The 12,825-nt window shown below is 38.3% G+C and overlaps 1 protein-coding gene across 3 annotated transcripts in view; it reads left to right on the forward strand.

Moving 5' to 3' along the window:
• Window positions 1-473: 473 nt before the first annotated feature.
• The window catches only part of heg1 (heart development protein with EGF-like domains 1), a 61,040-nt gene continuing 48,688 nt past the window's right edge, over window positions 474-12,825 (forward strand). Inside the window, exon 1 of one of the 3 annotated variants that reach the window (XM_062068858.1) lies at window positions 474-896. In XM_062068858.1, the coding sequence (XP_061924842.1) occupies window positions 632-896 (265 nt within the window). In that variant the 5' untranslated portion in view covers window positions 474-631. The remainder of the gene's footprint in view (window positions 897-12,825) is intronic. The other 2 variants (XM_062068857.1, XM_062068856.1) reach the window with 2 other exon arrangements.

Genomic DNA, 12,825 nt, shown 5'->3' on the forward strand with positions numbered 1-12,825 from the left:
AAAAAGTCAAAATGATGAGATATAAGTCATAATTATAAAATAAATAGTACAACCTGTGAAATAAAGTCATAATTATTAAATAAAAAGTCAAGATTTTAAAATAAAAATGTTAAATTATGACAAAGTCAATCGTGAAATAGAAAGGTATAACCATAAAATAAAGTCATAACTGAGATAAAATGTCGAAATTATGGGGGGGGGGGGTTTATAATTATGACATTAAAAATGAGAAATTACGTGATAAGAAGTCATAAATATGACATAAAAAGGGACAAGGTTGTCATAAAAAGTCATAGTTATAAAATAAAAAGTGGAAAGGTGATGAAAAGTTTTAATTATGAAATAAAAAGTTTCAATGGTCACAACGAAATAAAACGTAAATAAAGAGATAAGACTAATGCGCGTACATGTGGGAGTGCGTGTGCGCGCACAGAGGGGAGGAGCCCCGGAGGTGCGTGCGTGATGATATCTGGCTGCTGCGGATCTGCATCTTCTTTTCCCGCCGACACCAAGCAGGACGCGGCGCGGATGTCTTCACCCGCCATGGAAGTTCAGTAGGAGGCGAAGCTTCTTCCCCTCATGTTGTCCTCGGGAGACCCGCTGGACTTTCCTCGACGTGACCCAGCACCGAATGACCAAAGCTGGCTGCTTGGGAACCATGAAAAGGTGCTGGTGGGAGCCGCTCCTCCTCCTCCTCCTCGGCTTGCTTGTGGCTCTGCCGGGGCCCCTCGGGGCTGGGACCCCCGCAAACAGCAGCCCGGATGCGGGCACGACCGCGTTCCGCCCTCCGAACACCTCCGACCAAGTGAACACGGAGTACGAGTTGACTTCCGCTTTTCCTTTCACGGAGAGTTTTTCTCCATCTCAGCGGGACCTGCCGCTCACTCTCTCCCCGGGTAAGGTGCTCACTCTGCGGCCTACTGACAAGTGCTTTGTCCGCCATTCACTGGGAACTTCTTCCTTACCTCCATTAACGCTAATATGACCGATATTACTATTAATACCGTATATAGTTCGGTCCATTACCTTCTTATTGAAACAACTAACAAAAATGCATGTTTGTAGACAAGCATAATGTGTACCCCTGGGTTGTAGCGCAAAGGTGTCCAAAGAGCGGCCCAGGGGCCATTTGCGGTTCGCACCTCATTTTTTAACAGCCTGCGGCACTTTCTAAAAAAAACTATTTAAAAATAAAAAACACAATAAAAAAGCATAATAAGAGAGCAAACAGGTGAAATGTAAAAAAAAAAAGAAATAAAGTTGCAACTCTAATAACACAACACTGCTATGTTTTTATCTTTAAAAATATAATTGCTCAAAAAACGATAATGAATTAAAATCAATGTTATGAATTATTGACCTATTTAAGTGTACAATTGCTTCACATCAAATATTCCACTTTGAAATATGTTTTTTGGGGGGGGGGGAAATATTGCATATTTGTGCAATGAAAAGTTTTCTTTGACAAAAATGGCATTACACAAAAGAAATGTGAAAAAAAACATTATTAAAACTTGTAATCGACAGATATATCTGAAACTGATCAAGAGACCTAAGCATTCCAAAAAAAAAATATATATATATATATATATATATATATATATATATATATATATATATATATATATATATATATATATATATATATATATATATATATATATATAAAACTTATTTTTAACACTTTTATGAGTGGGCCCTTTTAGATCTCCAATAATTTTAGTGGATTTTTTTTCCGTAAATAATGAATTAAAATCAATGTTATGATTTCTTGACCTATTTAAGGGTACAATTACTTTACGTCAAATATTACACGTAAAAATGTTGAATATTTTGTGTTTTCCATATAAAAACACTGTTTTCTTTGACAAAAATGGCATAAAGGACAGCGTGGCGAAGTTGGTAGAGTGGCTGTGCCAGCAATCGGAGTGTTGCTGGTTACTGGGGTTCAATTCCCACCTTCTACCTTCCTAGTCACGTCCGTTGTGTCCTTGGGCAAGACACTTCACCCTTTGCCTCTGATGGCTGCTGGTTAGCGCCTTGCATGGCAGCTCCCGCCCTCAGTGTGTGAATGTGTGTGTGAATGTGTGTGTGAATGTGTGTGTGAATGGGTAAATGTGGAAATACTGTCAAAGCGCTTTGAGTACCTTGAAGGTAGAAAAGCGCTATACAAGTATAACCCATTTATCATTTATTTACAAAACAAATCTTTAAAAGATTATTAAAACTTATAATCAACAGATATATCTTAAATTGATCAAGCGTAAAAAATATACATGACTTATTTTTAACACTTTTATGAGTAGTGTCCTTTTAGATCACCAATAATTTTTGTGATTTTTTTCTTTCATTGCTCAAAAAATAATGAATTAAAAAGAATGATGTGAATTATTGAACTATTTAAGGGTACAATTAGTTTGAATCATATATTACACTTTGAAATCTATTTTTGGGAAACATTTTTAAATATTTGGTGTGTTTTCCATATAAAAACACTAAGTTTTCTTTGACAAAAATTGCATAAAACAAAAAAAAAAAAATCTGGAAAAAATTATAAAACCTTATAATTGACAGATATATCTTAAACTGATCCGCGACCCCGAAGGGAATAAGCGGTAGAAAATGGATGGATGGATGATCAAGAGACTTAAAGGCCTACTGAAATGAATTTTTTTTATTTAAACGGGGATAGCAGATCTATGTGTCATACTTGATCATTTCGCGATATTGCCATATTTTTGCTTAAAGGATTTAGTATAGAACAACGACGATAAAGATTGCAACTTTTGGTATCTGATAAAAAAAAGGCTTGCCCCTACCGGAAATAGCGTGACGTAGTCAGTTGAACATATACGCAAAGTTCCCTATTGTTTACAATGATGGCCGCATGAAGTGAGAGAGATTCGGACCGAGAAAGCGACAATTTCCCCATTAATTTGAGCGAGGATGAAAGATTTGTGGATGAGTAAAGTGGAAGTGAAGGACTAGTGGGGAGTTGAAGCTATTCAGATAGGGAAGATGCTGTGAGAGCCGGGGGTGACCTGATATTCAGCTGGGAATGACTACAACAGTAAATAAACACAAGACATATATATACTCTATTAGCCACAACACAACCAGGCTTATATTTAATATGCCACAAATTAATCCTGCATAAAAACACCTGCGTGTTTGTTACGCTAGCTCCTAGCTCCTCTGCTAGCTCCTAGCTCCATAGAACACGCCAATACAATTCAAACACCTGATCAACACACACAATCACTCAGCCCAAAAGACCGTTCACCTAACCCAAGGTTCATAAAGCTTATATATTTTTAAAAAGTTACGTACGTGACGCGCACATACGGTCAAGCTATCAAATGTTTAGCAGCCAAGGCTGCATACTCACGGTACCTGATATTCAGCTGGGAATGACTACAACAGTAAATAAACACAAGACATATATATACTCTATTAGCCACAACACAACCAGGCTTATATTTAATATGCCACAAATTAATCCTGCATAAAAACACCTGCGTGTTTGTTATGCTAGCTCCTAGCTCCTATGCTAGCTCCTAGCTCCATAGAACACGCCAATACAATTCAAACACCTGATCAACACACACAATCACTCAGCCCAAAAGACCGTTCACCTAACCCAAGGTTCATAAAGCTTATATATTTTAAAAAAGTTACGTACATACGCAAAAAAAAGTTGCGCACATACGGTCAAGCGATCAAATGTTTAGAAGCCAAAGCTGCATACTCACAGTAGCACGTCTGCGTCTTTGTCATCCAAATCAAAGTAATCCTGGTAAGAGTCTGTGTTGTCCCAGTTCTCTACAGGCGTCTGTGTATCGAAGTCAAAAGTCCTCCTGGTTAGAGTCTCTGTTATCCGAGTTCTTCCATCTTGACTGCATCTTTCGGGAATGTAAACAAAGAAGCGCCGGCTGTGTACTGTTGTTGCTGACTACGTTCGAAAAATACGTCCATTTCGCACCGACAACTTTCTTCTTTGCTTGCTCAGCTTCCTTCTCCATAATGCAATGAACATGATTGCAACAGATTCACGAACACAGATGTCCAGAATACTGTGGAATTATGAAATGAAAACAGAGCTTTTTCGTATTGGCTTCAATGTGGAAGGCATACCCGTGTTCGCCGGGCTACGTCACGCGCATACGTCATCCTCAGAGGCGTTTCGAACCGGAAGTTTAGCGGCAAATTTAAAATGTCACTTTATAAGTTAACCCGGCCGTATTGGCATGTGTTATAATGTTAAGATTTCATCATTGATATATAAACTATCAGACTGCGTGGTCGGTAGTGTGGGTTTCAGTAGGCCTTTAAGGGTTAAAAAATACATATGACTTATTTTTAACACTTTTAGGAGTAGTGCCCGTTTGAATCACCATTAATTTTTGTGGATTTTTTTTTCCATTGCTCAAAAAATTATGAATTAAAATCAATGATATGAATTATTGACCTATTTAATGGTAAAATGACTTTACATCAAATATTACACTTTGAAATATATTTTTGGGCAAAATATTGAATATTTTGTGTGTTTTCCATACAAAAACAGTAAGTTTTCTTTGACAAGAATGGCATAAAACAAAACAGAAAAAATCAGGGGAAAAAAAATTAAAACATATAATCGACATATATATCTTAAATTGATCAAGAGACTTAAGCGTTAAATATATATATGACTTATTTTTAACACTTTTATGAGTAGTGCCCTTTTAGATCACCAATAATTTTTGTGAATTGTTTTTCCATTGCTCAAAAAATAATGAATTAAAATCAATTATATGAATTATTTACCTATTTAATGGTAATATTACTTTATATGTGTGTGTGTGTGTGTGTGTGTGTGTGTGTGTGTGTGTGTGTGTGTGTGTGTGTGTGTGTGTGTGTGTGTGTGTGTGTGTGTGTGTGTGTGTGTGTGTGAGTGTGTGTGTGTATATATACTGTATATATATATGTATGTGTGTGTGTGTGTTTGTTTGTGTATATATGTATGTGTGTATAAATGTGTATATATATGTAATCCTCTGAAGAGCAGGGAAACCTGCGAAACAGGCTTGTAGGGATGAAATAGTCTCTGTGTTTTTTCCTAACCTAACGTATATATGTGTATGTATTAGGGGTGTAACGGTAAGTGTATTTGTATTGAACCGTTTCGGTACGGGGGTTTCGGTTCGGTTCGGAGGTGTACCGAACGAGTTTCCACACGAACATATTAAGTAGCCGCCTCTACTTTCTTCTGCCTGTCTCTGTCAGTCCTCTACACAGCACCCAGCATTGTCCCACCCACACAACCATCTGATTGGTTACAAACAGAGCGGTAACAGCCAATCAGCAGTGCGTATTCAGAGCGCATGTAGTCAGTGCTTAGTGTTTAGCAGGTAAGCATCAGGCAGCGGACTCTCCCCAAATGATAATAAACACCTCCCAGTCAACTACTAGTAACATCACTATGAGCCCGTTGACCTTCTAGAAATATAAAAGGCAGCTCAGCTTGCTCGCAGTCCTGGCTTGAGGTGAAGGCTAATTCGCTTTTAGCGTAACGTTAGCTCATTTTGTGGTGTGTGTGTGTGTGTGTTACGGACAGCAAAGCCCTGTCTGTCTGTTATTTCACTTTACCTTTTTCTGTGTTGATTGAGCTGTGTTGAAGCAGCAAAAAAGGACATGATGTTAAATGAAGAGTTTCTGTCTAGTTGATATAATAATGTAACCGCATCATTAAGCCTACATGAACTCCATGGTGTTCAGGGATGAATAGTCTCTCCTATTGCTATTGTACTATTTTTTCAGCTATAGTTACATTAATCATTAGTAATGTAGCAGCCTAGTTTTGAATGGCAGGGTCCCTGCTATCACATGTTGATAAAAATATAACATTTACAAAATAAATCAACTACAGGTTTCCCAAATGCTGTAATAAATTAAGCATGATGATTTGACTTGAAACTGTTTAATGTTGCACTTTTTATATGTAGAAGAAAAGTTTTGTCATTTTATTTAATCCGAGCAACAATTTGAGGCAGTTTAATGTGGATTAACATGGGCAGAATTATTATAGTGTTCCCAATGTTAAAAGGCCATTGTTTACCAATTTGGTAAATAGATAACCAAAACATTTATATTTTGTTGTTTTCTTACTGTACCGATAATGAACCGAACCGTGACCTCTAAACCGAGGTATGTACCGAACCGAAATTTTTGTGTACCGTTACACCCCTAATATATATATATATATATATATATATATATATATATATATATATATATATATATATATATATATATATATATATATATATTAGGGCTGCAACTAACGATTAATTTGATAATCGATTAATCTGTCGATTATTACTTCGATTAATCGATTAATAATCGGATAAAAGAGACAAACTACATTTCTATCCTTTCCAGTATTTTATTGAAAAAAAACAGCATACTGGCACCATACTTATTTTGATTATTGTTTCTCAGCTGTTTGTACATGTTGCAGTTTATAAATAAAGGTTTATTTAAAAAAAATAAAGATAAATTTATTTAATTTTTTTTTAAAAAGCCTCTGCGCATGCGCATAGCATAGATCCAACGAATCAATGACTAAATTAATCGGCAACTATTTTTATAATCGATTTTAATCGATTTAATCGATTAGTTGTTGCAGCCCTAATATATATATATATGTATATACAAACCCCGTTTCCATATTATTATTATTAGCCTTTATTTAACCAGGTAAAATCCCATTGAGATCAAAGATCTCTTTTCCAAGGGAGACCTGGCCAAGAGGGCAGCAGCAAGGTTACATTAAAAACAGTAAACAAATACAAAAAACATCACATTTACGACATTAAAACTTGCTCACATAACACATGTGCATACAGACAAGGTAGACTGCAGTCCTTTCACAGAAGCTTTAAACTCATTCAACGTAACAAGGGTTTGAAGTTTTATATTCGATTGTAGGTTATTCCAAGCCTTCGCTGCTGAAAACCTAAATGCTTTCTTGCCCAGTTCAGTTCTTACTTTGGGGACGACAAATTGCAGAACATTCATTGAACGATATGAGTTGGGAAATTGTTTTAGATGTAAATATAAACGGAATACAATGATTTGCAAATCCTTTTCAACCCATATTCAATTGAATGCACTACAAAGACAACATATTTGATGTTCAAACTCATAAACTTTTTTGCAAATAATAATTAACTTAGAATTTCATGGCTGCAACACGTGCCAAAGTAGTTGGGAAAGGGCATGTTCACCACTGTGTTACATGGCCTTTCCTTTTAACAGCACTCAGTAAACGTTTGGGAACTGAGGAGACACATTTTTGAAGCTTCTCAGGTGGAATTCTTTCCCATTCTTGCTTGATGTACAGCTTAAGTTGTTCAACAGTCCGGGGGTCTCCCTTCTGCTATTTTAGGCTTCATAATGCGCCACACATTTTCAATGGGAGACAGGTCTGGACTACAGGCAGGCCAGTCTAGTACCCGCACTCTTTTACTATGAAGCCACACTGTTGTAACACGTGGCTTGGCATTGTCTTGCTGAAATAAGCAGGGGCGTCCATGGTAATGTTGCTTGGATGGCAACATATGTTGCTCCAAAAGCTGTATGTACCTTTCAGCATTAATGGTGCCTTCACAGATGTGTAAGTTACCCATGTCTTGGGCACTAATACACCCCCATACCATCACACATGCTGGCTTTTACACTTTGCGCCTATAACAATCCGGATGGTTCTTTTCCTCTTTGGTCCGGAGGACACGACGTCCACAGTTTCCAAAAACAATTTGAAATGTGGACTCGTCAGACCACAGAACACTTTTCCACTTTGTATCAGTCCATCTTAGATGAGCTCAGGCCCAGCAAAGCCGACGGCGTTTCTGGGTGTTGTTGATAAACGGTTTTCGCCTTGCATAGGAGAGTTTTAACTTGCACTTACAGATGTAGCGACCAACTGTAGTTACTGACAGTGGGTTTCTGAAGTGTTCCTGAGCCCATGTGGTGATAACCTTTACACACTGATGTCGCTTGTTGATGCAGTACAGCCTGAGGGATCGAAGGTCACAGGCTTATCTGCTTACGTGTAGGGCTGCAACAACTAATCGATTAAAATCGATTATAAAAATAGTTGCCGATTAATTTAGTCATCGATTCGTTAGATCTATGCTATGCGCATGCGCAGAGGCTTTTTAAAAAAAAATAAAAAATTTTTTTTTTTAAAAACCCAAAAAAAACCCAACCTTTATTTATAAACTGCAACATGTACAAACAGCTGAGAAACAATAATCAAAATAAGTATGGTGCCAGTATGCTGTTTTTTTTTCAATAAAATACTGGAAAGGATAGAAATGTAGTTTGTCTCTTTTATCCGATTATTAATCGAAGTACTAATCGACAGATTAATCGATTATCAAAGTAATCGTTAGTTGCAGCCCTACTTACGTGCAGTGATTTCTCCAGATTCTCTGAACCCTGTGATGATATTATGGATCGTAGATGGTGAAATCCCTAAATTCCTTGCAATAGCTGGTTGAGAAAGGTTTCTCTTAAACTTTTCAACAATTTGCTCACGCATTTGTTGACAAAGTGGTGACCCTCGCCCCATCCTTGTTTGTGAATGACTGAGCATTTCATGGAATCTACTTTTATACCCAATCATGGCACCCACCTGTTCCCAATTTGCCTGTTCACCCGTGGAATGTTCCAAATAAGTGTTTGATGAGCATTCCTCAACTTTATCAGTATAGAGTGTCCGCCTGAGATCGGTAGGTTGTGAGTTCAAACCCGGGCCGAGTCATACCAAAGACTATAAAAATGGGACTCGTTACCTCCCTGCTTGGCACTCAGCATCAAGGGTTGGAATTGGGGGTTAAATCACCAACAAATTATTCCCAGACGCGGCCACTGCTGCTGCTCACTGCTCCCCTCACCTCCCAGGGGGTGATCAAGGGTGATGGGTCAAATGCAGAGAATAATTTCGCCACACCTAGTGTGTGTGTGACAATCATTGGTACTTTAACTTTAAAGGCCTACTGAAATGAATTTTTATTTATTTAAACGGGGATAGCAGATCCATTCTATGTGTCATACTTGATCATTTCGCGATATTGCCATATTTTTGCTGAAAGGATTTAGTAGAGAACAACGACGATAAAGGTCGCAACTTTTGGTCGCTGATAAAAAAAAGCCTTGCCTATACCGGAAGTAGCGTGACGTCACAGGTTGAAAGGCTCCTCACATTTCCCCATTGTTTACACCAGCAGCGAGAGCGATTCGGACAGAGAAAGCGACGATTACCCCATTAATTTGAGCAAGGATGAAAGATTCGTGGATGAGGAACGTGAGAGTGACGGACTAGAGTGCAGTGCAGGACGTATCTTTTTTCGCTCTGACCGTAACTTAGGTAAAAGGGCTCATTGGATTCCACACTTTCTCCTTTTTCTATTGTGGATCACAGATTTGTATTTTAAACCACCTCGGATACTATATCCTCTTGAAAATGAGAGTCGAGAACGCGAAATGGACATTCACAGTGACTTTTATCTCCACGACAATACATAGGCGAAGCACTTTAACTACGGAGCTAATGTGATAGCATCGTGCTTAAATGCAGATAGAAACAAAAGAAATAAGCCCCTGACTGGAAGGATAGACAGAAGATCAACAATACTACTATCAGGAGACACCGAACCAAACACTGGACATGTAACCACACGGTTAATGCTGTGCCGCCTGTCGCAGCCTAGCAATGCTGTTGCTAACGACGCCATTGAAGCTAACTTAGCTACGGGACCTCGTCAGAGCTATGATAAAAACATCAGCGCTCCACCTACGCCAGCCCTCATCTGCTCATCAACACCCGTGCCACCTGCGTTCGAGCGATCAACGGCGCGACGAAGGACTTCACCCGATCATCGATGCGGTCGGCGGCTAGCGTCGGATAGCGCGTCTGCTATCCAAGTCAAAGTCCTCCTGGTTGTGTTGCTGCAGCCAGCCGCTAATACACCGATCCCACCTACAGCTTTCTTCTTTGCAGTCTTCATTGTTCATTAAACAAATTGCAAAAGATTCACCAACACAGATGTCCAGAATACTGTGGAATTTTGAGATGAAAACAGAGCTTTTTGTATTGTGATACAATGTGTCCCAATACTTCCGTTTCAACGATTGACGTCACGCGCATACGTCATCATACATAGACGTTTTCAACCGGAGGATTCCCGGGAAATTTAAAATTGCACTTTATAAGTTAACCCGGCCGCATTGGCATGTGTTGCAATGTTAAGATTTCATCATTGATATATAAACTATCAGACTGCGTGGTCGGTAGTAGTGGCTTTCAGTAGGCCTTTAATTTATTGCCACCTTTCCCAACTTCTTTGTCACATGTTGCTGGCATCAAATTCTAAAGTTAATGATTATTTGCAAAAAAAATAAAGTTTATCAGTTTGAACATCAAATATGTTGTCTTTGTAGCATATTCAACTGAATATGGGTTGAAAATGATTTGCAAATGATTGTATTCCGTCTGTCTATCTGTGTTGGCCCTGTGATGAGGTGGCAACTTGTCCAGGGTGTACCCTGCCTTCCGCCCGATTGTAGCTGAGATAGGCTCCAGCGCCCCCCGCAACCTCCAAGGAAATAAGCGGTAGAAAATGGATGGATGGATGTATTCCGTTTATATTTACATCCAACACAATTTCCCAACTCATATGGAAATGGGGTTTGTATATATGTATATACTGTATATATATATGTATGTATGTATGTATATATATGTAATCCCCTGAAGAGCAGGGAAACCTGCGAAACAGGCTTGTAGGGATGAAATAGCCTCTGTGTTTTTTCCTAACCTAACGTATATATGTGTATGTATAAACACATTTTTTTTATAAGAAATCATTTTTAAAAATATGTTTTTGGGCCATTTCCATGCAACCAAAATGAGCTTTTCTAATCTGTAACCTGTTTTGAAGATGTTTCATTATAATTATTATATCAAATAATACTTTGTGAGAAAACTGGTTTGAATCGAGAATTGATTCTGGATCAAATCCTCCCCGCAGGAATCGGATCGAATCGTTCGTTATCCAAACATTCGCACCCTTAATATTTAGTGACACAAGAGAGACGCAAAATATGAGAAACATCTTGGCAATAATGACAAAGGCACTTTCATGTACAAATAATAGACACAAAATTAATACAAACATTGGATTATTGTTTTCATGCGGCATTCATCCAGGCTTTTTGAGTATGTGTCATCTAAAGCAGTGGTGGTTGGGGGCGTGGTTATTTACAGCTAGAATTCACCAACTCGAGTATTTCATATATATATATATATATATATATATATATATATATATATATATATATATATATATATATATATATATATATATATATATATATATATATATATATATATATATATATATATATGTGTATGAAATACTTGACTTTCAGTGAATTCTAGCTATATATATATATATATATATATATATTTTGATTTATTTTATTTACATAAAATAAATACTTGAATTTCAGTGTTCCGGTGGCTATCCATTAGATGGCAGTATTGTCCTGTTTAACTTCTCCGTTCATGATGAGTATATCATTTCGGCCACCGTGTTCAATGGAGGAGTCTGTTCTACATATTTACAGGCAACATACACCTTCCCCTTCGAACTGTCCTGGATGAACTGAAATTCTTGTTTCCATTCATTTTGGAACTTGCAAGCGTATTTCTTCATCTTGCTCGTCGACGGCGTCGCCATGTCTGTAATTTCCTCGTTCTTCTGCTTCGTCTCCTTGTTGTGTGCGCACTTGTGCACTCTACTCTCTAAAAGCCCTAGATGTTATGACGTCATTGGGCAGGCAAGCTGTTTATATTGTGGGAAAGCGGACGTGAGAACAGGCTGTCCCCACTCAGTCTCAGATCCGCATTGAGCTGGAGGGGGCGTGGCCTCCAGCTCCGGTTGAATACCGGGAGTTTGTCGGGAGAAAATCTCTGCCGGGAGGTGCTGAATACCGGGATTCTCCCGCTAAAAACGGGAGGGTTGGCAAGTATGGGTGTAATAAAGGAACCAAATGTATTTTAAAAAGGGTTGAAATTGTAACATTAGTGTACAGCATCATGTTGCTCTGAAACTAAATGTTTTTGTGAGCATTGTGATCCTCGTATTGTTTCATATTTGTTGTTGTTGTTACTAAATAGTCTCCCTGCAGTATATTCATGTTTTTCCTTTGACAATGTCCACCAATCAGCATGAACTGATTCCAGTAGTTTGTGCCATTCAAAACAAGTCTGCACCCCCAGATCCACAGTGACACTTTTCTTGTGCTCGCTCAGCTTTAGGAAGGAAGTGACGGATTCCTGCGTATTGAGTGAGGCCTTGGAGCCTTTGTTCCAGGACATGAATTGTTCTGCACTCTTTAAACCTTGCTTCTGCTGCCTCATCCTAAAGCTCAATCAGCGCCCCCTGCTGGGATTTGCAATGAATACAAGCGGACCAGATAATAATAGAGGCAGCTGCTCTTTATGGGACAGACATTTATTGTGTGAATGCACACATGGTTTTATACACCAAAATTCATCTATTTATTAAACTTCTCCTCCTCCAGATTTTGGCGCACTCTACCTTCCACATTTTTTTCACCCGATTCAAACCGTTCCAACTTCAAACTGTTCAGCCTATTCTGGAATGGCGGGCTTTCCCTTGACAAATTCCAAAAATTCACAGAATTCCAGGTTTTCCGGGCCTTTTTTCCCATTCCAAATGAATTGGCCATTTTTCAAACTTCCACCAT

The sequence above is a fragment of the Entelurus aequoreus genome, linkage group LG14, assembly GCF_033978785.1.
Source record: "Entelurus aequoreus isolate RoL-2023_Sb linkage group LG14, RoL_Eaeq_v1.1, whole genome shotgun sequence".
Taxonomy (NCBI): Eukaryota; Metazoa; Chordata; class Actinopteri; order Syngnathiformes; family Syngnathidae; genus Entelurus; species Entelurus aequoreus.